The following is a 27,200-nucleotide window of genomic DNA, read 5'->3' as shown; positions in this document are numbered from 1 at the left end:
AAAAAAAAAAAAAAAAAAAAAAAGACTTCTTAGCATCTCCTTGCTTCAGCTTCCTCTTTTTTACTTGGTAGTAATCGGATTTAGCTGTCTTCTAATTTCATAAGGATGTCAGAATAAAGCACAGGTGTGGTATCATAGCAAAAAGCACTAACCTGGGATTCAAGAGCCTGATTTACCTCTTTGGACATTAGTTTCTTCACCTATACAATTAGGAATTTGGGTTAGCCTCTTGTAAAATCTTTTCTAGCTTTGAGTACTCTAATTTTCTTTCTTTCTTTTTTTTTTTTGAGACGGAGTCTCGCTCTGTTGCCCAGGCTGGAGTGCAGTGGCCAGATCTCAGCTCACTGCAAGCTCCGCCTCCCAGGTTTACGCCATTCTCCCGCCTCAGCCTCCCGAGTCGCTGGGACTACAGGCGCCCGCCACCTTGCCCGGCTAGTTTTTTTTTGTATTTTTTTAGTAGAGACGGGGTTTCACCGTGTTAGCCAGGATGGTCTCGATCTGCTGACCTCGTGATCCGCCCGTCTCGGCCTCCCAAAGTGCTGGGATTACAGGCTTGAGCCACCGCGCCCGGCCGAGTACTCTAATTTTCTTTGTAAAGACACATGACTATTCCAGAAATGCTAAAGGGAATATACTAGAATTGAGAGAAAAATGGTTGGATGTTAACTCAGTCATTCTTATAAATGACATGAAAACTAAAGCTTTACTGTAAGAAGTTGTGTCTGTCAGAAATTTTGAAATTTACTTTTTCATATCTGAGTAGTAGAACTAGCTATATAAAACATCTCATCAGCATTTTCAAGTTGAAATTAGGCCAACCTCCTGCCACAAGTGTTCATGGACCTTTCCTTGAACATTGGCTATTTAGTGTACAGCTATTAGTTGTGTAGCCTTGGGTAAAAGTGGCTTTCAAACTTTTTTCAGTATATTTTGCATCATGACCCAACCATGACACATATGAACCACTTTAAATCTCTGTAATAAATTTCTCTTACAACACAGAAAACAGTGTTTCATTTCAAAAAATATTGGTTACAACGTGTACTGTCCCTTTGAACTCTGGAGGAATACAGTTAAACTTCGACTTTCACAGTTGTGCTGAAGCAAAGCTTGCCAATGAATTTGCTGTTAAATATTGAAATTAGAAGATTTTTAAATAGATTTTTATTTGGAACTGTAATAAAAAATCTTAGTTAATATCTCCAGTAATACTCAGAAAATGGAATTTTTTTTTTTTTTTTTTTTGAGACGGAGTCTCGCTCTGTTGCCCAGGCTGGAGTACAGTGGCCGGATCTCAGCTTACTGCAAGCTCTGCCTTCCGAGTTTATGCCATTCTCCTGCCTCAGCCTCCCAAGTAGCTGGGACTACAGGCGCCCGCCACCTCACCCGGCTAGTTTTTTGTATTTTTTAGTAGAGACGGGGTTTCACCATGTTAGCCAGGATGGTCTCGATCTCCTGACCTCGTGATCCACCCGTCTCGGCCTCCCAAAGTGCTGGGATTACAGGCTTGAGCCACTGCGCCCGGCAAAAAATGGAATATTTTTTACCAAGCCCTGTGCATCTGCCCCCTCAGTCTACCTCTTGTTTACTCCAGTCTGCTATACAAGCTTTGTCTTATTTATGCATACCCTATTAGTGAGAACTAATACACATACCATGACATGAAAAGCATTGAGAAGGCTTTTCTAGAGAACTAGATATAATGTGTCATGTACATTAGATACAGAGTGTCAAATTACCATTGATAAACCCTGTCTTTATCTTCATCACCAGAGTTGTCTCCCAGAGCTACATGGAATTTCCTTTCTCTGCTTTAATGTACTTTTAAAAGGTAATTTTACTAGAAAATGCATATGGTAAAAAGATGAAATAATAAAAGAGGGCATGTGACAAAATGTTTTTCCCACCCTAATCTCAGCCCCATTCCCTAGAGGGGAATTTATTTTTCAAAAAAATGTCGATGGGAGAGACAGAGAGAGAGACAGAGAGGAGTGTGTGTGTGTGTGTGTGTATGTGAGTGATCTACCTGAACAGCTTTTTAATCCATATAAAATTATACCATGCATACCATTATGTATCTACTTTTTTCTTGTTTTTTTTTTTTTTTTTGAGACAGAGTCTTGCTCTGACACCTAGGTTGGAGTGTAGTGGCACAATCTTGGCTCACTGCAACCTCTGCCTCCTGGGTTCAAACAATTCTCCTGCCTCAGCCTCCCAAGTAGCTGGGGATTACAGCTCGGCTAATTTTTGTACTTTTAGTAGAGATGGGGTTTCACCACGTTGGCCTGGCTGGTCTCGAACTGGTCTCGGGACCTCAAGTGATCCCCCTGCCTCAGCCTCCCAAAGTGCTGGGATTGCAGGCCGTGAGTCACTGCACCCAACCTACTTCATTCTTTGTAATGGCTTTATAGTACTTTCTTGTGTGGATGGATGTATTGTAACTCAGTTATTCCTCCTTCGATGGATATCTGGATCATTTCCAAGTTTGTTCCCATCCCCTCTCCATCAGAGGTACTTACGCTATTAGTCTTCTCCTACCTCTGTTTTGGGACAGAACCCAGAACTTGGGTACTATAGAGAAGGTATAATAGTGATGTGTGGAAATGGAAAATTCCCTCACCAACTTCTGTTTATCAGACCAGGGCTCCAAAAGTAGGCCGCACTATCCCAGGAATTCATGGTTGGGGGTGGGTAAGAACTGCCCTAGGAGGAAGTCATTTCTCAGCAGAATAATGAAAGAACATTGGGTTCAAAGTCGGGTAACTTGGATGTGGGATTGGAGTGGGTCACCTGACCTCCTTGAATCCTCAGTTTTACCATCTATAAAATGAGAAGTTTGAAGTAGATGAGTTTTAATGTCCCTTCCAACTTCAATATTTATGTAGTATTTTTGTTGGAATATTGATTTAAACTGGATAACCCAAATTATATGAAGTTTCTCGTATTTAAATTAAAAACATCTTATATATATATTGTGTGGTCTGTAATTTATTTGACCTTCCATATGGTCTAAGCCAGTTTAAAGTTTAAGAATGTAAAAAAGGAAAGTTGAACATCATTCTATATTTTATATAAACTATCCTTTTCTAAAAAGTCAATTTCAAAAGTATCAAACCCATTCCAGAATTAAAAGCAAATCCTTTTTATCAAGCTTGACTACTTGAGGAAGAAGATTGTTAGGTTATGTTTGTTTTTAAAATGGATCCTTATAATTTTCAGTGAGTCCGACCATTCAGAAGTAATCCTAGAGCTTTGAAACTTGGCTTCAGGTTTCTTGTTTAAACTGTTCGCACATTCTAGCCCTTTAATCCATCTCCTTGTTTCGTTAAATGCTAAAACTGACATTACTTAACTAAAGTTTTCAGATTTGATGCTGAGGAAGCTGCTTTAGAGGTGAAATATATCCTGTCAGCAAAGTTACAAAGTTACATGGCAAAGTTATAAAGTAACAAAAGCAGTCATTTTTGCTGCATCACACATATGATGTTTACCATTGCCTAACATTGCCTTTTTCACAGTTTTAGTCTCATAATTGAATGAAATGACAGCTGTTCTAAAGATAAAATGATGTAAGAACTTCATTTGATTTGCGTAATTACAACTGGAAGATAAAGACATTTTCTTGGCTAGAAGGTAGGAGAGTTTGTATGTTTGTGTGGTGGTTACCTTAGCTTCTTGGCAGAAGGCTTAATATACCTTGAATATACTTTTCTATAATCTGAGGTATTATTTATTATTCAAAAAATGCTAGATAATTATTAGTATTCCTTGTTAATTTTCATATATATTTTTGGACATACAGTTCCACTTAGCAAAATGTATCGAAGACCTTCTAGCAGCCAAGCACTGAATTAAATGCTGGGAATACCTGGGTAACTTGGACAGTCTTGCTTAGAATCCACTAAAATGACAACTGTTCCTGTTTCTTGCATTGTTGAAGCTTTCTAATATCCACTGGTGATTGGGACTTGGAAAAAAAAAATATTTAAATTTGAATCTGTGAAAATAGATGAAAAGTATGTTTTCAGTGTTTAAAAAGGAGATCTTAATGTCTTAGTACAGTGTCAGTTACTTTGGAGGCACTTCTCCGCTTCTGTATGAGGGTCTGCTGGTGACATCAGTTTCTCACTAATTGAACTCTTAAATAATGCTGTGATACTTGGACTAATTAATTGAGCCTAAATTTTTGTCGACTAAAACATATCTGATGTGTGAAATGTGAAAATCTGTTGCAATTATTGTGCTTCATGTATTATGATTTTTTAACAATTCCTTATATGAAACCACACTTGAAAATGGTCACATAGTGTTTTGAAGATACATCCTGATGGCTTCTTTGTCAAATTACCCCATCCACTGTGGCATGTATAACTAAGGAAATTCTTCATAGTTAGAAATATACAGGATGCTGCTGTCTACAGGATGTTGAACAAACATTGTCTAAAGCATTTGAAGCCGTTTTAGGAAAACAGTCCTATGGTAGCAAAATCAGTCAGATTGTAGTTTGAGCTGAAACAGACATTTTAAACTAGCGAGGGGGAAGTCTCTACATAGTCCCAGAAGGCACTGCTGTTTCTCCTTTGGAGCCCAGCATTTGGCTAGGGTCCTGTGACACACAGTGGGAATTCACTTCCTATCAGGAAATGCTGTTTTTCAATGTATTATCTTGTTGAGACAACCACAGTGAACAATAGGCTATTAACGTTTTAGAACAACAAGTGTCATGACTAAGCCAATATTTGCTTTGTTTTGAGTATCACTCTAAAAAAAAAAAAAAAAAAGCTTTGGCTGAGCTTCAGAATACATTTGACCACCAGTAACTGTTGGGCATAAAAGTCATGACAGTTAAAAAGATCAGAAAAAAAAAATTGCTTTAATAGTGGTGATGACCTTTTGCAGGCTTACTCTACACACTTCCTTTCCTTAGATGAGAATGAATTATTTTAAACATACCTTTTGGGTATGAAAAATGTCTATTTAAAGGCCTATTTTGAGTTTTGGAAGCCACGAATTCAAATTCTCCTATAAAACATTAAACTGTCTTACGAGATAGCTTATTCGGTTTACTTCCCTCCACAATTATTAATAAACTAGAAAGTCCTTAAGGGCAGGAATCAGAGCTGTGCCTTATGTAGTCTTTACAACCTTTTCCTAACACCTGAATTAGGGTTTGCTGATTGATTGGATCAGTAGTTTCTTTGGTGTTTGAAGATAACGTTTTTGTATCATTATTTGTACCTGGTCTCAAAACATGGCGGTAAATATATATTTTTAGAAACTGCTGTTTTATATATGTATTTACTTATTTTAAATATTTCCAGATACCGATAATGCTCTTCTCATACCTTCACACTTTTTTGTGTAATTACTTTTCAGTTAGCTTAAGACATTTCATATTCAGGTCACAATATTCATTACCTTAACCATCTTGGATACTTGGCCAGTCTTATCAAACCACGAATAACCCAGTTTTCAAAGTTTGCTCTAGATTCCCTGCCCTGGTTTATTCTAAGACAAGTAGAGAATGGGGGTTTTATGAGTTAAGAGCCTTACTCACCTCACTGAGTTAATAAACCCTTACTGAGTAACTCTAAGTGGACAGTAAAGAAAGGAAAAAATGTTGACCCAGTTACTTGGAGCCGACAGACATACTCAAATAATTAAAAGACAGTACAGACTATGACAAAGTGCTTTGAGCACTAAGGTTGCAGGGAGAGCTAAGATGGAGGAACTTAGAAAAGTCACCATGGAAGGGGTTGGCTTTTGAATAAGAATTCAAAGTATGGACAAATATTGGATGAATGGATGGATGGATGGAGATGAGAGGGGAGAACAGTCCAAATGTGTAAGAAATATGGTGAGCAAAGCAACAATCAGGGGGATGGCTTTTATTAGGAAGAGTCATTTCCCTCTAAACCTAATAGGGATAGACTTTGAGGTCTTTCCTATCCTTTTTTCAGGACCTGAATTTTAGAAGCCCCAGGCTGATAGCTAAGTATTTTTTTAAAGATGGGACTTCCTGGATGCTCTTTTATTTCCTTGGGGGAGGGTCTGAGGAAATGGTGGTTTTGGAAAACTATAGTAGTTGATTTTATGCTTCTTTGTTGCAACCAAGGATCCCAGAGTTGTAGTACTCTTACTACCTTTCAAAAGTTTAAAACAACACTTTCTAGCACTTTACAACTTGACAGAACCTTTCCTAGACAATAGAGATCAAAAGTAGACACAAAATATTTACCAAACTCTGGAGAGCTACTTAAGTTACTAAGCTCCTCATAGATAGCTTTTTATTTGACAATAAAGTACTTGATGTAGGCTTTAAGTCTAGCTAAATAGACACTATAGAACTAAGTTGTGAGTCTAGTCTTTGTGAGCCTCAGAAAAACAAGAGTCCTACTTCAAGCTGGAATTTAAAATATAGCAAGCAATTTCAGTGGCCCTTTTAGGCATGTGTGAGTGGGCACAAAAAGCTGAGTCATGAAGTTTTACTCTTCCTAGTGAATTACCATGAAAGCTTGAAAGAAAAGCATTCTAATTATTTTAAAATAGTAAAAATTGCTTTAGATTATTATGGAAATAACACCAACAAAATGTTTTATGTATTAATCATGAGCACATACCTACAAACCCCTTAAAATCAAGAAATTGTAACAGGACATTACCTGGCTTTTAAAAAATAAAAGTTAATAGTTTATGTAATGTACAGTAGCACCTGAAATGTGTTTTCTTAACAAAATCTTCAGTTAAATAAATTTGTAAGTGCAGTTCATGTTTTAAATTTTTCTTATATCAACAGATCATAAGGTCTACAGTCTTACGTATCTCATTCTAATCTAGATAAAGTGAAAAATATTGGGTAAGATAAATGGAGGGGCTTGGGACACACCAGTCTCTCTTAGGACCTGTTCTGCCTTTCTCCATGTAAGAAATGAGGTAAAATAAGATTTGGTAATATCTTACATCCTTTTAAGCTCTAACACCTTTAGATTCTAAGGATACTCTTCTTCTTTTGGCTCTCATTAGGTAATATCAGGGAAAACAACTCTTGTTGGAAGAGTTCCTATTTGTATTTACAAAGCAGTGTTTTGTTTCTCTACAATCCTAACAAAGGTATGAAAGTTATTCTTTGTTCTTTTGAAATCTGCATTTCTGTTGTTTTTGATAAACTTTCCTCCATAAATTAAATAATGAATTAATGTAATGTTTTCTCTTTTTCCGAATTTGATATTGGACTTCTCAGGTCTTTTTCCAGATTTTCTCTTTGTATTGAGAGTTCAGTTTCCAGCAGTGGACTGGAGACTTGGGTTGTTGTCTCTTTATCTTCTCGTTATTTCCAGTTTCTTCATGTTAGAAATAATTTTAATTCCCCCCCTTTTTTGATATGAATTAGTTTGTGTCATAAAATATCAATGTATGCATACATTTTTAGAATTCTTACTCATATCAACTAGGCCTACTTTTCAAAGCTAAATGCTGTTTTATCAGGACAGAGCCGAGACCTCTTTAAATGCACGCACAAGGTTGCATGGCAGTTAATGTCCAACACAGTTCAAAATGAAATAATGGGGCATATATAATCTGGATACCAGGATCTAGAGGGGCCCTCCCTTTTTCTAAAGTTCATAATTATAGTTTGGATTACACTTTGTTGAAGATCTAATTTGGCGAATACCGAGGGGATTTTACTGACTATTGATTTAATAAGCAAAATCCTAAGTTCCAGGATTTTTAGGCTTATTGTTTATGTATTTATGTTCATATAAACTTCATTTTAAGAAAATTCAATCTCTGAAAATACATGTTTTGTTAAAGGGTTTGCATTAGAGGTGGGAACTTAGATTTGAGGCTGGGGTTGGGGAGGAGTTAAAAATATTTAGCCAAAGAATCTTAACAGGTGTAAGTTTGAAATGACTCAAAATTTGAAAACATCTTTGGGAGTGAGAGTAGTAGAGTTGTAATAGAGTGTGCTGGTTAAGAACGCAGATTCTGAAACTAGTCTACTTGAATTTATATCTAAGCTCCACAATACAATTCTTGTGTGACCTTGGACAAGTAACCTGTGTGCTTGCTTCCTTGCCTGTAAAATGGATATTAACACCTACCTCTTACAGGGTTTTGTGAGGGTGAAAGAGTTAAAACATGCTACTTTTTAAAACGATATCAGACAATAGTAGGTGTTCAAGAAATATTGGGTATTTTACTGATTATTTCCACTCTTTCCACATAAAAGTGTATTTATTCCAATGTAGTTTAATGAAAAAACACACACATTCAAATAGTGAGAAGGAGACCAGGCAGAGTGGTTCACGCTTGTAATGCTAGTGCTTTGGGAAGCTGAGGTGGGTGGACCATCTGAGGTCAGGAGTTCAAGACCAGCCTGTCCAACATGGCAAAACCCTGTCTCTACTAAAAATACAAAAATTAGCTGGGCATGGTGCTGGGCACCTGTAATCCCAGCTACTTGGGAGTTTGAGAGAGGGAGAATCACTTGAAGCTGGGAGGCGGAGGTTGCAGTGAGCTGAGATCACGCCATTGCACTCCAGCCTGGGTGACAGAGTGAGACTCAGTCTCAAAAAAAAAAAAAAAACTAAAAAGGATGGTCTCTATAATGGCGTTGGACTGGCTGAATACACCTGACAAGGAACTGGAATCCAGGTAAGCAGTCGGGAGCAGATCCCCAGAAATGGGCAATAGGAATGAGTCCAGGTAGGTCAACAGTCAATATGAATGAGATTTAGTAGGTGTCAAACTGTAGCACATAGGCAGAGTTTAGGGACAGGAAATTTTTGGCAAAGGGCACTGCTTGGTAGAAGTCCAGATCCAATCAGTACCAGGGAGATCTGCATGGCATCAGAGATCTACTGCCATATGCAAAGATGTGAGCTATCAGGTGACCTCAGGGAACAGTGGCAAATGATAGAAAGGTCTAAGACTGAGATGTGGGCCCCAGGGTTCAGGCATAGACCTTCAATTGTAAAAGTATTTGAAGTTATCTGGTAGAGAAACAAGAAAGTAAATTAGGCTGCTCGAGAGTGAGTGGAGTAGCTCAGAATTTAATGATTAAGAAACAGATTTGGGCCGGGCATAGTGGCTCATGCCTGTAATCCCAGCACTTTGGGAGGCCAAAGTGGGTGGATCACCTGAGGTCGGGAGTTAGAGGCCAGCCTGACCAACATGGAGAAACCCCTTCTCTACTAAAAATACAAAATTAGCTGGGCGTGGTGGTGCAAGCCAGTAATCCCAGCTACTCTGGAGGCTGAAACACGAGAATCGCTTGAACCTGGGCAGTGGAGGTTGTGGTAAGCCAAGATCACACCATTGCACTCCAGCCTCGGTGACAAAGAGTGAAACTCTGTCCCCCAAAAAAAGAAGCTGGGCGCAGTAGCTCACGTCTGTAATCCTAGCACTTTCGGAGGCCAAGGCAGGTGGATCACAAGGTCAGGAGATCGAGACCATCCTGGCCAACAGCATGAAACCTCATCTTTACTAAATATACGAAAATTAGCTGGGCATGGTGTCACGCACCTGTAGTCCCAGCTACTTGGGAGGCAGAGGCAGGAGAATCGCTTGAACCCAGAAAGTGGAGATTACAGTGAGCTGAGATCACGCCACTGCACTCCAGCCTGGGGACAGAGTGAGACTCTGTCCCCAAAACAACAACAAAAAACAGGCTTAGTATGGTTTGGCTTTGTGTCTCCATCCAAATCTCATATTAAATTGTGATCTGAAGTGTTGGAGGTGGGGTCTGGCAGGAGTTGATTGGATCATGAGGGTGGTTTCTAATAGTTGAGTCCCATCCCCCTAGTGCTGTCTCATGATAGAGTTCTCACAAGATCTTGTTGGTTAAGTGTATATGTAGCACCTCCTCCTTCACTCACTTGCTCTCCTGCCACCATGTGAAGATGTGCTTGCTTCCCCTTCACCCTTCTGCCATGATTGTAAGTTTCCTGAAGCGTCTCCAGCCAAGCTTCCTGTACATTCTGTGGAACTGCGGTAATTTAAACCGCTTTTCTTTATAGATTACCTAGTCTCAGGTAGGTCTTTACATCAGTGTCAGAACAAACTAATACACAAGACTCAAATGAAAGTCAAACATCAGAGTGGGAACAACAGCAAGACTGACTTGATGCTGAGATGCTAAACTAACTTATTAGGGTTTCTCATAATCCAAGGGTCCCAGAGCCTGGCATGAACCTGCAAGGTGTGGGTTCGGTGGTCCCCAATGTGAGTAGAATAGCAGAAATGCAGCATATATGTACACATGGCAAGAAACCCACTCACCTGAGAAAGTGGCTTTTTTTTTTTTTTTTTTTTTTTTTTTTTTTTAGACTGAGTCTGGCTCTGTTGCCCAGGCTGGAGTGCAGTGGCACACCATCTCAGCTCATTGCAACCTCTGCCTCCCAGGTTCCAGCAATTCTCCTGCCTTAGCCTTCCAAGCAGCTGGGATTACAGGCACCCACCACCACGCCTGGCCAATTTTTGTATTTTTAATACGGATGGGGTTTAGTAGGAATGTTGGCCAGGCTGGTCTTGAACTCCTGACCTCAAGTGATCCACCTGCCTTGGCCTCTCAAATTACTGGGATTACAGGTGTGAGCTACCACACCTGGCCCTGAGCAAGTGGCTTTTAAGTCCACCCTTGCTTAAGTAAAAATATATTCCATAGTATTTTGATTTAGTAACTGCTTTAACAGTGTTTCCGCTATGATGGAAGCAGTAGACCCACTGCATATTTAATTTGTTGTTGTCCTTCATTATGATTCTTCAGTTTTACAAAGAAATTTTTGTTCATCTGATGTGATAAGAATGTTCATATTTTTCTTACTTTAGATTTCCTTGGAAACACTGATAGGGTAGTTGGCAAAGGTCCTGCCATTGTGGAAAACCAGAATTTTGCATTGTACTTGTGTATATCAGATGTCTTGTTCAGGTTAGTGTTTTGACGATTTGTTATTTCTGAAGAGCTGACATGGATTCTACAAAGGTGTGCTATCTATTCACACTGTTAATGGTAAAATGCTTTCAAAAATAGATATTAGGATGGAAATTCCATTGGAACAGTATATGTGTTAGTTTCCTAGAACTGCTGTAACAAAGTACTGCAATTCCAGTGGCTGGAACAACAGATCTGTTCTCTTACAGTTCTGGAGGCCAGAGGTCCAAAATCAAGGTGTTGGCAGGATTGGTTCTTTCTGAGGGGTCTGAGGGAAAAATCTGTTTCATGCCCTTCCCCGGGCTTCTTGTGGTTCCCAGCTTGCAGCTTGGTCCCTAGGCTTGTGCTGCATCAGTTCAATCTCTACCCTGTCATCACAGGGCTTTTTTCTTCCTGTGTGTCTTCTCTGTTACTCTGTATCCAAATCTCTTTCGCTTTCCTCTTATAAAGATACCCATCATTGGATTTAGTACTCACCCTAATCCAGTATGATCTCATCTTAATTTGATCTACAAACCGTATTTTCAAATAGGCCACATTCTGAGCTTGTGGGGACATGAATTTTTAGGGAAGACACTATTCAACCAGTATAGTATGGTAGTATGGCTGAATGTCAATCTCTAGATCTAAAAGATGATTCATTTGAAAAAGCCAGTTTTCGACAAATCCATTTTGAGAAACCGATATCTGAGATTGATAAAAATCTCTTTTTGTGAACTTCCACTTAAAACCATTAACCAATTGCTAAAGTGGCAGGTTATAACCAAAAAGTATTTTTGAAAGTAATTTTCAGGTACCATTATCTGCGCTTAATAAGATGCATTTTCGTGGCACAATATTAGGCATTTCATAAAGAAAACAGATCAAGTTTTGATGATCTTGAAATATTCCTTAGCAGCTAAAATCTGAAGGCAGAAACACCTCCTTCAAATCAGACTGCTTTGCAGTTACAGTGTGTTGAGTGTACCTACAGCTTTTGAATTGACTTTTGCAGCTGTATTTTATAAGTTATGAAAGCTAAAAGTCTTTAGCTTGAATATCTGAAATAGTAGATCAAAATGAACTCTTGGTACTTATACCCTGTGGTTCTTTAATTTTTTTGTGTGTATTTTCCTCCAATTTTTAAAATAAGGAACTCTGTCTCATTTTTTTGTGCCTTTCCATCCCTCCCTTTCCACCACCACGGCATGTCATAATGACTATATTAGGAATGGAACCCAGAAATATGGTCCATGGTAACGAATCGATTTCCTAGACTAGAGTTTTCAGTGCATATTTATTTTGCAGACTCAGCTCATTTTTAATAATAAGCTTTGTTGGATTATTTGCATTTCTTCAGTTAAAATTAATTTCATCTTGTGAAATAGGTAGATGTAAGATTGAAATTTGGGGAAGTTAAATTTCCTGTATTATTTGATTTGAATATTCATTTTAGGAAAGATTCACTGAGATTTGTAGAGTTGGGTATGCAGTAAAGTACAAAGTATGTGAGAGTTGATGTTTCTTTAAAAAAAAAATACTTTTTGCCTGGAAAGACTACCAAATAAGAGTGAAAGACTTAAGGTATCTCCTGAAATTGAGAGCAATGACTGTTTACTTAAAAATAATAATTTCTGGTGACTCCTCTTTTTAAAACCTCTCATTTATCATGAGCTGTCAAGTTCTGAATAGTTTCGTGGATCTCAATTTAAAAATTTTGTCTAATAGCGGGGAACCCAACAGAAACGAAATGTCTAAGACGCACATCCAAGTAATCAATCCACTAGTCTCTGTCAGCTTTCTCTAAGGAGGGGGTGGGGCTGTGGAGTGGGGAACCCTTCTTTTGTTTTCTCAACCATTTTCCAAAACTCCATATTGAAGACAAATGGTGACTAAGGGAATGTATATAGAATGTTCATCATATTTTGTAAAAAGGAGAGTAAAGGTGCACCAAGGCCATGTGTCTTTGGATTCTGTAAGATACTTGAGGGATTGCCTTTCTGTGGTTGATTGTTTTACTCATTTTATAGGACTATATATATATATGTACACACATAATGTATATATGATATATGTTTATAATATATGTGATATATGTATAAAATTAGTTTCATATTTACTTTTCCAAACGGTTTATGTTGGGAACAAGTCAAGTTAATGTTAGATAATGATTAATGATTGAGTTTGGACTTGAAGAAATACTTTCTCTGAACTTTCTATACATGTTTTCAGCTTTGTAACCCTGCCCCTTGTATGGCCATTGTAATTGGTAAATTTGACCTCATTTTAATAAAGATTTTTGTTTCAAGTTACCAATGAATGTTATTTTCACCTCTACCAATGTCTAAGCAAGTAACTATCTCTCTTCCTCTCCCAAACCCCACCATCACCTCAAGTACAGAAATCTGTTTGCCTAGGCTGGGCGTGGTGGCTCACACCTGTAATCCCAGCACTTTGGGAGGCCGAGGCGGGCGGATCATGAGGTCAGGAGATCGAGACCATCCTGGCTAACATGGTGAAACCCCGTCTCTACTAAAACTACAAAAAATGAGGTGGTGGCAGGTGCCTGTAGTCCCAGCTACTCTGGAGGCTGAGGCAGGAGAATGGCGTAAACCTGGGAAGTGGAGCTTGCGGTGAGCCGAGATGGCGCCACTGCACCCCAGCCTGGGTGACAGTGTGAGACTCTGTCTCAAAAAAAAAAAGAAATCTGTTTGTCTCACTGTTCCTTGTAACAGGTAATGTAGATCAATAAAATATCCTTCATCAAGTATTGGTACTTTAGTTATACAGAGGTTAGATTGATCCTCAGCATTGCCCAACTCTGTCTTTAGTCTTTGAGTCACCGTGTTGAATGATTATGTTGACACAACAAGCACCTACTTGACTTTTTTGGCAGACAGAGTCTCACTCTGTCACCCAGGCTGGAGTGCAGTGGCGTGATCTCAGCTCACGGCACCCTTCGCCTCCTGGGTTCAAGCGATTCTTATGCTTCGGCCTCCGAGTAGCTGGGACTATAAGCATGTATGACCACGCCCTGCTAATGTTTTGTATTTTTAGTAGAGATGGGGTTTCACCATGTTGCCAAGGCTTATCTTGAACTCCTGAGCTCAGGCAGTCCGCCTACTTTGACCTCCCAAAGTGCTGGGATTACAGGCTTGAGCCACCGCGCCCGGCCTAAACCTCAGTTTTTATACTACAAGACTACAGAAACTAAAACAGCATGGTACTGGTTCAAAAACAGACACATAGACCAATGGAACAGGTTAGAGAACCCAGAAATAAAGCCACACACCTACAACCGTCTGATCTTTGACAGAGTCAACAATAACAAGCAATAGGGAAAGGATTCCCTATTCAATAAATGGTGCTGGGATAATTGACTAGCCATCATATGCAGAAGATTGAAACTGGACCCCTTCCTTTCACCATATACAAAATTCAACTCAAGATGGATCAAAGACTTACATGTGAGACCTAAAACTATAAACTCTAGGAGAAAACCTGGATATCACAATGAAGTCTCCAAAAGCAATTGCGAAAAAACAAAAACTAGTACGTCGTAATTAGACTTCTGCACGGCAAAGTAAACTGTCAACATAGAAAACAGACAACCTGCAGAATGGTAGAAAATATTTACAAACTGTACATCCAAAACTATACATCTGGATATAATATCCAGAGTTTATAAGGAACTTAACAGGTAAACAACCCCATAAAAAAATAGTCAAAGGACATGAACCTCCACTTCTAAGAAGACATACACACACCCAACACGCATATGGAAAAATACTCAACATTGCTAATCATCAGGGAAGTGCAAATCAAAACCACAGGGAGATACCTTCTCATACCAGTCAGGATGACTGTTACTAAAATGTCAGAAAATAACAGATGTTGGCGAGGTTGTGGAGAAAAGGGAACACTTATACACTGCTGTGCAGCCAGCGCGAAGGTTTCTCACAGAATTTAAAACAGAACTACCATTCGACCCAGCAATCCCATTACTGGGTATATACCCAAAGGAATATAAATTATTCTACCAAAAAGACACAAGTACATTCATTGCAGCATTATCCACAATAGCAAAGACATGGAATCAACTACCTAGATATCCATAACAGTAGTCTGGATGAAGAAAATTTGGTACATATATACCATGGAATAATATGCAGCTGTTAAAAAAAAAATGGAATCTTGTCCTTTGCCGCAACGTTGATGCAGCTGGAGGCCATTACCCTAAGCATTATTAACACAAGAACAGAAAACCAAATACTGCATGTTCTCACCTGTAATGGTAACTAAACATTGAATACACATGGACACAAAGGTGGGAACAATAGACACTGGGCCTACTTGAATGGGGAGGGTAGGAGGAAGGTGAAGGTGAAGGTGGAAAAACTACCTATCAGGTCCTTTGCTCACTTACTTGGCTTATGAAATCATTTGTACACCAAACCCCAATGACATACAATTTACCCATGTAACAGAGCTGCTCATGTACCCCCTGAACCTAACATAAAAGGTGTGGGGAAACAGTATGTTGTATACTTTAAATAACTACAATTTGTTTTTAAAACTAAAAAGAAAAAATCCTCAGTTTTCTTATCTATAAAGTTGGGGATACTGGTCACCTTTTCATAGAGATGTGAAGGATTTTTCTTGGAGGTTGGAGGCACAGAGTCTTACTCTGTCACCCATGCTGGTGTGTGGTGGTGCAATCTTGGCTTATTGCAACCACCACCTCCTGGGTTCAAGCAATTCTCCTCCTCCAGCCTCTGGGTAGCTGGGATTGCAGACGCATGCCACCATGCCCGGCTAATTTTTGCATCTTTAGTAGAGATGGGGTTTCACCATATTTGCCAGGCTGGTCTCCAACTCCTGACCTCAAGTGATCCGCCCACCTTGACCTCCCAAAGTGCTGGAATTACAGGCATGAGCCACCACACCTGGCCAGAGTTGTAAAGGATATTAAATGAGATAATCTGTGTAGAGCATAGTACCTGGAATTCTGTGATTGCTTTAAAATTTTTCATTAAATTACTGATTTTGTAGTTTAGACACGTTTATGTATACATGCATTTCTATTTAGTATCTATCTTAGAACAATTTTAATTACCACTCATTCAGTTGATGTTTTATACTTGTCTTAACTCTTTAGGTCCCAACAGAGTCTTTTTCTGAGGTTTTCTTTGTTTCATAATAAAGCCCTCAATTCTTTTAATATGCTAAATTAGCTTTAGAAACAAAAGTAAAACTTAAATACAATTTATTATTACCCAGAGCACAATCAATGTCATTTTGTCAATAGCTTCTAATTAAGACATAGCGGTCATCTGTCAGGTAAAGAGTTAGGACTTTCTAGATACTGATCAATAGCCAACATAGTCTCCTTCTCAGATGGACTTGAGCCAATTTACGGTCCTTACCTTGTGTGTAGTTCCTTTTTGTTTGGAACTCAAAGTTGTGTGGAATGTTCCGTGATATTTTATTATACCATTTATCTGCCTGCCTCATCGACTTCTTGGTCTGCCCATCTCTTAATAGTCTTTGTCTTTATGCATCTTATTTATATGTTTTGGCAAAGATACCAAGTGTCTTTATGGCATGTGGATGTGTGTATGTATATATGAAAAATATAACGTTATATGAATGTGGTCTTTCCCTCTATCTCAAAATCTTATTGTACTGTACTCGCCTATTTTTGAACAGTGGTTGACCACAGGTAACTGAAACTGCAGTTAAGGAGGGGAATACCATATTGATAAAATGTTAATGGGTACTTTTTAATATTTAATGATGTAGTTACTTAAAACTTGTCCCTTTGGTATTTAGGTCAAATAAACCACCATTATACAACTACCCCACTTGTACATCTGTTTTTCTGTGCATGCTAGGCAAATGGACCATTAAGTCTATTACAAGCACTAGAGTTTTAGCCCTTCTTGCATACATAAACATGGTGTGATAGGCCTGTTTTCTTTCTTAAATTTCATTGAAGGAGTAAACTTTGATTATGGGGCAATCTGGATGACATGGTAATGCTAATAAACATCATCATTATGATTTTATAATATGATATTTGAGCAATGTAACTTTAGAAAAGTCACTCAACACCACTGAGTATAGTTTCCTCTCTGTAAAAAGTAATCGTTGAATCTAGTCTGAAATATTTCAAGAGAAGCTCATATAAAATCAATAGCCTTTTAGGAATAAGATCCTAGTGCTTTGTGGGATAATTAAATTTTTCTCCGTTTGCGCACTTAGTGCCATCTCTATTACTCAGTGCTGCTCAATGCCATGCCATGTTCATTTGAGTTTTTTCTCCCATTTTTCTTCATTTTTATCTATGTCTGCTTCAAGTTTTCAGATCTGTCCATTTCCATGTCAGTTGTGTATAAAATTTTGGCTAGCATTTAAAAGTAGCTCATGTCTTTTGAACTTAAAATGAAGAAAATTTCACTAGTTGATCTAAGGATGGTAGCTTGTCATAGTTTGTGTAGGGTCTAAGTTGTTTTCTAGAACTTCAAATAACTTTACAATTTCATAGTAACTTTCATCAAGAAAAACTAAACTAGCATTTGTTTTGTTTTTTAACCAAATATGCTGCTTTGAGGTCTTGGCATATCTTTGATTATTCTTTTAAGTGTGAAACAATAGGTCTGGTACTTGAAAGTACAACCATCTCTTTGCTTATTCCAGAGAAAGCTGTTCAAACTGCCGAGAATTTTAAGTTTGGAAAGATTTTTTTATAAGTAGTAACTTCTTTTCAAAAGATTGTTTTTACTATTCCCAGCTTAGAAATAATGCAAACCAGATTTATTTGGAAGGAGTTGTGATATAGTAAAGTAACTTAATTCAGCCCCCATTTATGGAGCTCTTTCCCACTGTGAGGACTTACAAGATAGTCCCCATTCCCAAGCTTACAAGGTGGTCAGTGGCTTCTCAGGTTGGATTTTTAAAATAACCATTTTATGGAGATAATTCACATACCGTGCAATTTGCCCATATAAAGTATATAATTCAGTGGTTTTTAATATAGTCACTGAGTTGTACAGCTGTCACCACAATAATTTTAGAACATGTTGATTTTCCTATAGCACTAGGCAGCTACTAATCTGTTTTCTACCTCTATAGGTTTGCCTCTTCTAAACATTTCATATAAATGGAATCATACAATATGTGGTCCTTGGTGACTAGCCTCTTTCACTTATAATGTTTCAAGGTTCATACATGTCGAAGCACATATCAGTATTCCATTTCCTTTTATTGCCATGTAATATTCCACTTTCTGGATTACCATATGACAAAATACTTTGTGTTTATCAGTTGATAGATGTTTGGGTTGTTTCTACTTTTTGCTATTAATGAAAAAATATGCTATAATTACATAATAGTCAAATACTGGAAATAACTAACCAGTCGTCTTTCAGTGGGCAAATGATTAAACAAATGATACAGCCATACCATAGAATAGCATTCAACAGTGAAAAGGAACAAATTATTGATGCGACAGCCTCTGTAAATCTTCAGTAAGTGATGCTGAGTGAAAAAAGCCAGTCCCCAAAGGTTTTCTATATTGCATATTTTCATTTGTATAATATTCTTTTTTTTTTTTTTTTTTTTGAGACTGTCGTCCAGGCTGGAGTGCAGTGGTGCTATCTTGGCTCACTGCAACCTCCCCCTTCCGGGTCCACGCCATTCTCCTGCCTCAGCCTCCCGAATAGCTGGGACTACAGGCTATAATCCCAGTCAGTAATCCCAGCACTTTGGGAGGCCGAGACGGGCGGATCATGAGGTCAGGAGATCGAGACCATCCTGGCTAACATGGTGAAACCCCATCTCTACTAAAAAATAAAACTAGCCGGGCGAGGTGGCAGGCGCCTGTAGTCCCAGCTACTCGGGAGACTGAGGCAGGAGAATGGCATAAACCCGGGCAGCAGAGCTTGCAGTGAGCTGAGATCTGGCCACTGCACTCCAGCCTGGATGACAGAGTGAGACTCCGTCTCAAAAAAAAAAAAAAAAAATTCTTTGGTGAGGAAAGAACATGCTGTACTATAAAATTCAGGAGGGCCCTGAAAATTGTGGTATTAATATTTTCCTTTGTGTTGAGATTCGATTTCTTTTATGTTGGATTAATGTTTATGTATATGTTTTGGATTTTTTTTTTGCTTTGTTTTGAAATCATTTCAGACTTACAAAAGAGTTAGCAAAAATAGTGAAAGAATTCCTGTTTGTCCTTTACCCAGATTCCCTAAATGATAATATCTTCCATAACCACGTTGTAATTATCAGTTTCAGGAAATTAACATTGATGTAAATACTATTATCAAATTTACAGATTCTATTTAAATTTCACCAATTGTCTACTAATGACCTTTTCCTGGTCTAGGATCTGATCCAAGATTACATGTTGCCTTTAATTGTCACGTCTTAGTCTCTTTTGTCTTTTTTAATCTGGAGCAGTTCCTTAGTCTTTTTTTTCTTTCTTTCTTTTTTTTTTTTTTTTTTTTGAGACCGAGTCTCGCTCTGTTGCCCAGGCTGGAGTGCAGTGGCACGATCTCGGCTCACTGCAAGCTCCGCCTCCCGGATTCACGCCTTTCTCCTGCCTCAGCCTGCTGAGTATCTGGGACTACAGACGCCCACCACCACGCCCAGCTAATTTTTTTTGTATTTTTAGTAGAGACGGGGTTTCACTGTTAGCCAGGATGGTCTTGATCTCCTGACCTCATGATCCGCCTGCCTTGGCCTCCCAAAGTGCTGGGATTACAGGCGTGAGCCACCGCGCCCAGCCTTGACATGATTGAAGAGTACTGGCCAGTTTTGTAGAATGATCCTCAATTTAAGGCGCAGTCAATTGATTTGATTCAGAGTAACATAGTCTTCTGCAGTTCTGCTTTGAAATGGTTGAATATACTGAAACATTGCAGAAATATTCTTAACTATGAATAATAATCCTAGGGGTTAGATGGTTGAGGGACTGGATAGAAATGTAATCATTGGCAGTATCTTTAAGTGGCTCTGTGTTTAGAGTATCTGTTTTATAGGTGCTTATTTTCAAAAATCCTCCCCAAAAAATGTGCTTTTAGATATATAATTCACAGAGTCATAAACAGTCCTTTGTAATATCCTCAGAGAGCTTGAAAATGTTTTTATCTTTCTGCAGTGCTGACATTGATGTGTTTTAAATGGGTAGACATTGTGCTATTTGCAAAGCCTTCTATCTAAACTAAGCAGATAATTGTGACATTTTATCTGTGACTGGCTAAAGTTCTTTTAACACCCATATTTCTTAAAGCAAATTGTAAACTATTTTTGCATGAATACAGATTTTTTTTTTTTTTTTGAGATGGAGTCTCACTCTGTCACCCAGGCTGGAGTGCAATGGCATGATCTCAGCTCACTGCAACCTCCGCCTCCCGGGTTCAAGTGATTCTCCTATCTCGCCTCAGCCTCCCAAGTAGCTGGGATTACAGGCACCTGCCACCACGCCCGATTAATTTTTTGTATTTTTAGTAAATGCGGTCTTTCACTATGTTGGCCAGGCTGGTCTCGAACTCCTGAGCTTGTGATCTGCCCGCCTTGGCCTCCCACAGTGCTGGGATTATGGGCATGAGCCACTGTGCCCGACCTGAATACAGAAACTTTTTTGCCTCACCCATCGCCCAGACTGGAATGCAGTGGTGTGATCATGGCTCACTGCAGCCTCAACCTCCTGGGCTCAAGGAATCCTCCCACCTCCACCTCCTGAGTAGCTAGGACTATAGGACTACAGGTGCCTGCCAATGCATATGGCTTTTTTTTTTTTTTTTTTTTTTAATTTGTTTTGTAGAGACAGGGTTTCACTATGTTGCCCAGGCTGATCTGGAACTCCTGGGCTCAAGTGATCCTCCCACCTCAGTCTCCCAAAATGCTGGGATTATAAGCATGAGCCACCATGCCCAGCCTAAACTCTATTTAAAAAAAAAAAAATTGCAAAAATGTGATTTACTGTAAGAGTACTATTTTTAAAATATTAACACATAAAGAAATATGTAATAAGCTACAATATTTCTTCAAAAAAGTCAGTCTTACTCTCCTCTCTAGCATATATTCATTTCTCAATTAGCATTTCCTACCCCTTCTCCCTTCCGTTTCCTACCTGACCATAACTTCTACGGCATTGTTTTTCAAGCTGTGGGTCACAACCCATTAGTGGATCATGAATCAATTTGACTAGCGTTTATTAAAATGAAATAGATTAAAATACAAAATATCCGAATGTACCACGTAGTAAGGGGAAGTATGTCATTAATTTATTTCAGTTATGTATCTTATATATTTGTATGTGAATACAATATCAAATGTTTGAAAGCCACCATTCTAGAGTGTTTCATCTATTTGTATCTTGAACCTAATGTTTTTTAAACATGCATGTTGAATAGTTGTTGCATAAATATTTGCATAAAATTTTTAAAACTAGAATTTTGTATATACATGATACTTTTTTTTTTTTTTTTTAAATCAGTGTTGACCAGGTTGGCTTCAAATGTGTAGCCTCGCCTCCCAGAGTGCCAGGGCAACCGGCCTGGGCCACCGCGGCTCCCAACATGATACTTTGTTTCTAATCTGCATGGCCAAAGGCTACATCAGAGGGAAACCCTTAGTGTTCACAAGTTTTATAACTACTTTTTAAAAATTTGTTCTTTGAAGCATTTTCAAAGAATGTTATTGAAGACTATTTTTTTCCCTAATGTAATTCATACTGGTTTATACTAGTTCCTATTACTCTGAAATACTTAGAAAGTATGCCTTTGCATATGTGGTATTAAAAATAAGAGTTGGGGGCTAGGCACAGAAGCTCATGCCCTGTAATCTTACCACTTTGGGAGGCCAAGGCAGGAGGATCACTTTAGCCCAGCTGGGCACAGTGGCTCATGCCTGTAATCCCAACACTTTGGGAGGCCGAGGTGGGCAGATCACGAGGTCAGGAGTTCGAGAGCAGCATGGTCAATATGGTGAAACCCCGTCTCTACTAAAAAAAAAAAAATTCAAAAATTAGCTGGGCATGGTGGCACACACCTATAGCCCCAACTACTCGGGAGGCTGAGGCAGGAGAATCTCTGGAACCCGGGAGGCACAGGTTGCAGTGAGCAGAGATCACATCTCAAAAAAAAAAAAAAACACACACACAGTTGATAACATTAACATGATTGAACCATAAGTTTCTGTTAGCTCTGAAAGTATCAATTTCCAATCAAGTGTTATAATCTAAGATCTTTTTATAAGAATAAAAAATTGTTCTAATATTTTTGAGAAGCTACTTTTTAAAGTTGCGCCTGTTACTCTGAGGGTAAAATGTAAAAGTTCTGCTTGGCCCATGTAAATTTTGAATTTAATGCATTTATCATGAATGTCCTTCTTTGTGTTTATTAATGCAGATAACAAGAGTAATCCACAGACTTAAAACATGAGCTCAGATGCCAGCCAAGGCGTGATTACCACTCCCCCTCCTCCCAGCATTCCTCACAAAGAGAGATACTTTGACCGCATCAATGAAAATGACCCAGAATACATTAGAGAGAGGAACATGTCTCCTGATCTACGACAAGACTTCAACATGATGGAGCAGAGGAAACGAGTTACTCAGATCCTGCAAAGTCCTGTGAGTTGAATTAGAAGGCTGTAATTTTTCTCCCTCTTTAGACATATTATATAATAAGGTAGAAGGTTTCTTAAACTACCCTCAGGTTAAAAGAGGGGTGGAGGAGAGTGGCGACCAGTTGCTTCCAGTCTTTCAAAGGAGAAATGGACATCTAATTTGTGTATTTGATTTGCAGAGCCTTAACGACAAACTAGTATTGTGTTTGGTGGTTTAAATTTTGTGTTTTCTGGGTATAGCACTTTATTAAAGGAGGATAAACGATTTTACTTAATTCAGGGACACCCAATTCAGACTGAATATGTAAAGAGAAGAAAGGCATGACTCAAGTCATACAAACCAATAACTAAGTTAGGTATATCCCATGCACTATTTTCTTCTTCCTTTGGGTACCTTGACGCTCAGAGCAGCGTAAGACTTAAGGTTTTTGAGGAAGTCTGTGATTTGGCAGCCTAATATTACATATGTCTACTGTAGGCACATGTGCATACACACTAAATTAACTAAATTAAAAGTGGATTATAGGCTAGGCTCAGTGGCTCACATGTGTAATCTCAGCACTTTGGGAAGCCAAGGCAGGAGGATCACTGGAGCACAGGAGTTTGAAACCAGCCTAGGCAGTATAGTGAATCCTTCTCTTTACAAAAAAATTTAAAAATTAACTGGGTGTAGTGGTGTGCACATGTAGTCCCAGCTAGTCCTGGGAGGCTGAGGCAGGAAGATCACTTGAGCCCAAAAGGTCAAGGCTGCAGTGAGCCGTGATCATGCCACTGCATTCCAGCCTGGGCAACAGAGTGAGACCTTGTCTCAAAAAAAAAAAAAAAAAAAAAAAAAAAAAAAAAAAAAAATCAACTCAAGCCGAAAATCCTCTCTGCACAGCAATACTCAGACTTTGTGAATCATATTCAAGTGATCTGTTTTCTTACGAAACCTTAGTGGAAATGTATTAATACATGATGGAAAATGAGAGAACAGCTTGATTTGAAATGCAAAATGAATTCGTAACTTTATGCATAATGAAGATCATGCACCCCTAAGACAGAGTTCAGCACACAGACACATGATGCCTAGGTTAGGGCTATATTAGGTTTCCAACTTGGGTGTCAAAGTTAGCACCAAGGCATAGAGCTGCCTGAAGTAGCCCTGGTAAATTTTGTTATGTCCTTGTGAATTTAATCATAGAGGTGAGCCCAGAACCAAAGGGGAATTCAACTCTGAGTAATTAATTCTTCCATATCAGTGGTCTTGGTGAAAGCATAGAAGTACAAGTTATAAGAACAATGTAAGCTTTGAGTAATTTTATTTTTTTATAGTACCCACTTTAAAGAAACTCTTTCCAAATGGAAAGATTCGTCAGAAAAGTCATGATGAGAGAGTAAATGTTCAGTGCCTTACTTTATGCAAACTTGAGTGTCTAGGTTTATAAAGACTTGAAGAGCACATTAATTATTTAGATCAAAATAGATCTGTTTCCTTCTCTAAAGAAACCCCATTTTTAAGAACTACCTTACTAGATCGGAAATGGTGGCTCATGCCTGTTGTAATCCCAGCACTTTAGGATGCCAAGATGAGAGGATTGTTTGAGACAAGCCTGGGCAACGTAGTGAGACCCCGTCTCTGCAAGAAATTAAAAAATTAGTTGATTGTGGTGGTGTGAGTCTGTAGTCTCATACTTAGGAGGTGAAAGGATTACTTAAGCCCAGTAGATCAAGGCTACAGTGAGCTGTGATCACACCATGGCACTCCAGCCTGGGTGACAGAGCAAGACTCTGTCTCAAAAAAAATTTTTTAAAGAACTTATCAACCAAAGGATTGTAAAATGATTGTAGTAACAGATAGCATATAGTAACTGAAAGAATGAAGTGAAATTTCAGTTTTGGTTAAGGTTGTTAAATATTGAGATTTCTTTAGGAAGTATCTGAAAGAGGATCACTGAATTCTAACTGTAGAGTTTAAATGAAAAGTACTAAACTCCATTTTTATGCCAGGGTTTTTGTCTTATAGTTTACTCATTAAACTAAAGGTGCATAATGTTAAGTAGATTAATTTTTTATACTTAGTATTTCTATCTGTAAATTAAAAGTAACAATTTTACTTATGCCTTGGGGAACTTAATGAAATACTGTGAAAGGGCAAACACATAGTTTATCATTTCCTTATTCACTTAACAAGAGTGATCATTTTCTGCCCAGAGAGGAACAAAGAAGGCTGAGATTTAAAATAATTAAAAGTTGATATTTTTTTTCCTAGATCTTGGCTAATGAATTTAAAATCTTCTTTGTGAAAGACTTAGGAAAGTGTATACATTTTGTCTTCCTGCCATATTTTAGGACAGTGGCTTTTAAGTTTCTTTTAATGCAACAGAAACTTCACCAAGGGAAATGATGCTTGGTGGCTTGTATTAGTTATCTACTGCTAAAATAACAGATTATTCCAGAATTTAGCAGCTTAAAACAAGCATTCATTATCTCACCATTTCTGTGGGTCAGAAGTTTAGGAGCAGTTTAGCTGGCTCAAGCTCTCTGATGAAGTTGCAGTCAATATGTTAGCCAGGGCTGCTGTCATTTGAAGGCTTTACTGGGGCTGGAGTATCCACTCTGAAGATGGATCACTCACATGCTGTTGGCAAAAGGCCACCATTCCTTGCCATGTGGACCTTTTCTAAAGCTGCTTGAGTGTTCTTCCCCAGAGCAAGGATCCAGGAGAGAGCAGCCTGCAGTGCTGCTTTAGAACTAATCTCAGACATCACACACTATCAGTTCTACCACATTTATTAGTTAGAAGTGAGTCATTTAATTCTCCCTGTGCTCCAAGGGAGAGAAATTAAGCTCCATCTTTTGAGGAGAGAATTGTCTACTCTCTGGTTACTATTTAGAGACAGGGTCTTACTGTGTTGCTCAGGCTAGTGCACAGTGGCTGTTAACAGGCACAATCATAGCACACAAAATCCTGTGCTCAAGCGATCCTCTTGCCTCACTCAGCCTCTTGAGTAGCTGGGACTACAGGTATGTGCCACCATACCTGGCAGGTCACAATTTATTTTAAAGGAGCCGCAGTCCTTCTGCTACAATTTATTTTTCTTCCTCCTACATGCAAAATACACTCATCTTCTCCTAGCACCTCCTAAAAAGTCTTATACCACTCCAACATTAGCTTGAATCCAGAATCTTGTCTAAATGTGGTCCAGCTGCAGATGATCCTCCTCAGGGCGTAGAACCTTAAGTACAGGTCCTGTCAATCTATTGATCTGTGAAATAAAGATTCATGTTGTCTGCTCCCCAGTGGCAGGAGAGGGTATAAGATAGCTGCTATAGGCCGGAGCGGTGGCTCAAGCCTGTAATCCCAGCACTTTGGGAGGCCGAGACAGGCGTATCACGAGGTCAGGAGATCGAGACCATCCTGGCTAACACGGTGAAACCCCATCTCTACTAAAAAATACAAAAAAAACTAGCCGAGCGAGGTGCTGGGCGCCTGTAGTCCCAGCTACTTGGGAGGCTGAGGCAGGAGAATGGCGTGAACCCGGGAGGCGGAGCTTGCAGTGAGCTGAAATCCGGCCACTGCACTCCAGCCTGGGCGACAGAGGGAGACTCCCTCTCAAAAAAAAAAAAAAAAAAAAGATAGCTGCTATAGACGTTCCTCTTCAAAAAGGAGAAAATTGGGAGATACAAAGGAGTCACTGGTCCAAAGCAATTGTAAATCCATCTGGACAAATGTTTGGAAGTTTTTTGGTTAGGACTCAGTCCTGCTGTTTACCAGGACTGAACCTCCCTGGTGCTTGGCTCTGCCCATTAGGTTCTTGCTTCCACTGTCTAAATCATCCTCCTTTTTCTTGAAAGGTAGCCTGTGTTTGCCACTTTGTGTTTTTCTTAATCTGCTTTCTTCTTACAGAAGTTTTAGGGGTCCAAAGGCTCCTTTTCCTTTTATATTGTCTTTGTTCCTTTCGGCCCAAGCTTACAGTGTTTCAGCTGATATAATTCTTTTAAAAATTTTGTGAGTCTCCTGTAAATATTGGAATTCACTCTGTTAGACAAAATCCATAACCAATAAAGATTAAAATCAGATTTTACTAATTCATGTTTGTAAGCGACAAATTTGTACACCTTCTATTTAAAATTCTCGGTTAATTTAGGTAGAAGGGAAATCAGGAGAGAAATTAATAAAAGCAAAGTATAATACTTTTTTATTAAGCACTTACTATGTGCCAAGCACCTATTATGTGTCTTTAATCCTCAAAGCAATTCAGTTAAAGAAGTATTAAGATGCCTAGGTTACAGATGCATAAACTGAAACTTAGAGACATTAAATAACTTGCTGAAGTTTTACAGCTTAGTTAAATGATGTGGTCAGAATTTAAACTCTAAAGCTCACACCTGTAATCACTAGGCTGTACAACTTATAGCATTCAATGACAAAGAACAAATTCTGCCTGTATGTTTTTATATTGTCTTACTTATCTTCAAAGCCTGATGCTCAAGTTAATTCAACACAACCTAGAAGAGTTTATAATCACAAGACATTTTGATGTAAATGTAAATTTGGATGACAAAAATCACCCCTTTTTGCCTTGAGCTGAGAAAATAACAATTTTTCTTATTCTGGCCCTCAGGTATTACTTATTTCTAGGAATTTCACAACCTTTTTATCATATTT

The 27,200-nt window shown here is 38.6% G+C and overlaps 1 protein-coding gene across 6 annotated transcripts in view; it reads left to right on the top strand.

Moving 5' to 3' along the window:
* Positions 1–27,200, top strand: part of ADD3 (adducin 3) — a 124,916-nt gene that overhangs the window by 68,677 nt on the left and 29,039 nt on the right. For 5 of the 6 annotated variants that reach the window (XM_023206593.3, XM_023206590.3, XM_023206592.2 and 2 more), the window contains exon 2: positions 22,330–22,553. In XM_023206593.3, the coding sequence (XP_023062361.1) occupies positions 22,359–22,553 (195 nt within the window). In that variant the 5' untranslated portion in view covers positions 22,330–22,358. Of the gene's footprint in view, positions 1–7,040; positions 7,111–22,329; positions 22,554–27,200 lie in introns of those variants that run through there. The other variant, XM_023206591.2, reaches the window with a different exon arrangement.

The sequence above is a fragment of the Piliocolobus tephrosceles genome, chromosome 9 (assembly GCF_002776525.5).
Source record: "Piliocolobus tephrosceles isolate RC106 chromosome 9, ASM277652v3, whole genome shotgun sequence".
Lineage (NCBI taxonomy): Eukaryota > Metazoa > Chordata > Mammalia > Primates > Cercopithecidae > Piliocolobus > Piliocolobus tephrosceles.
This window is presented reverse-complemented; position numbering and strand designations above follow the sequence as displayed.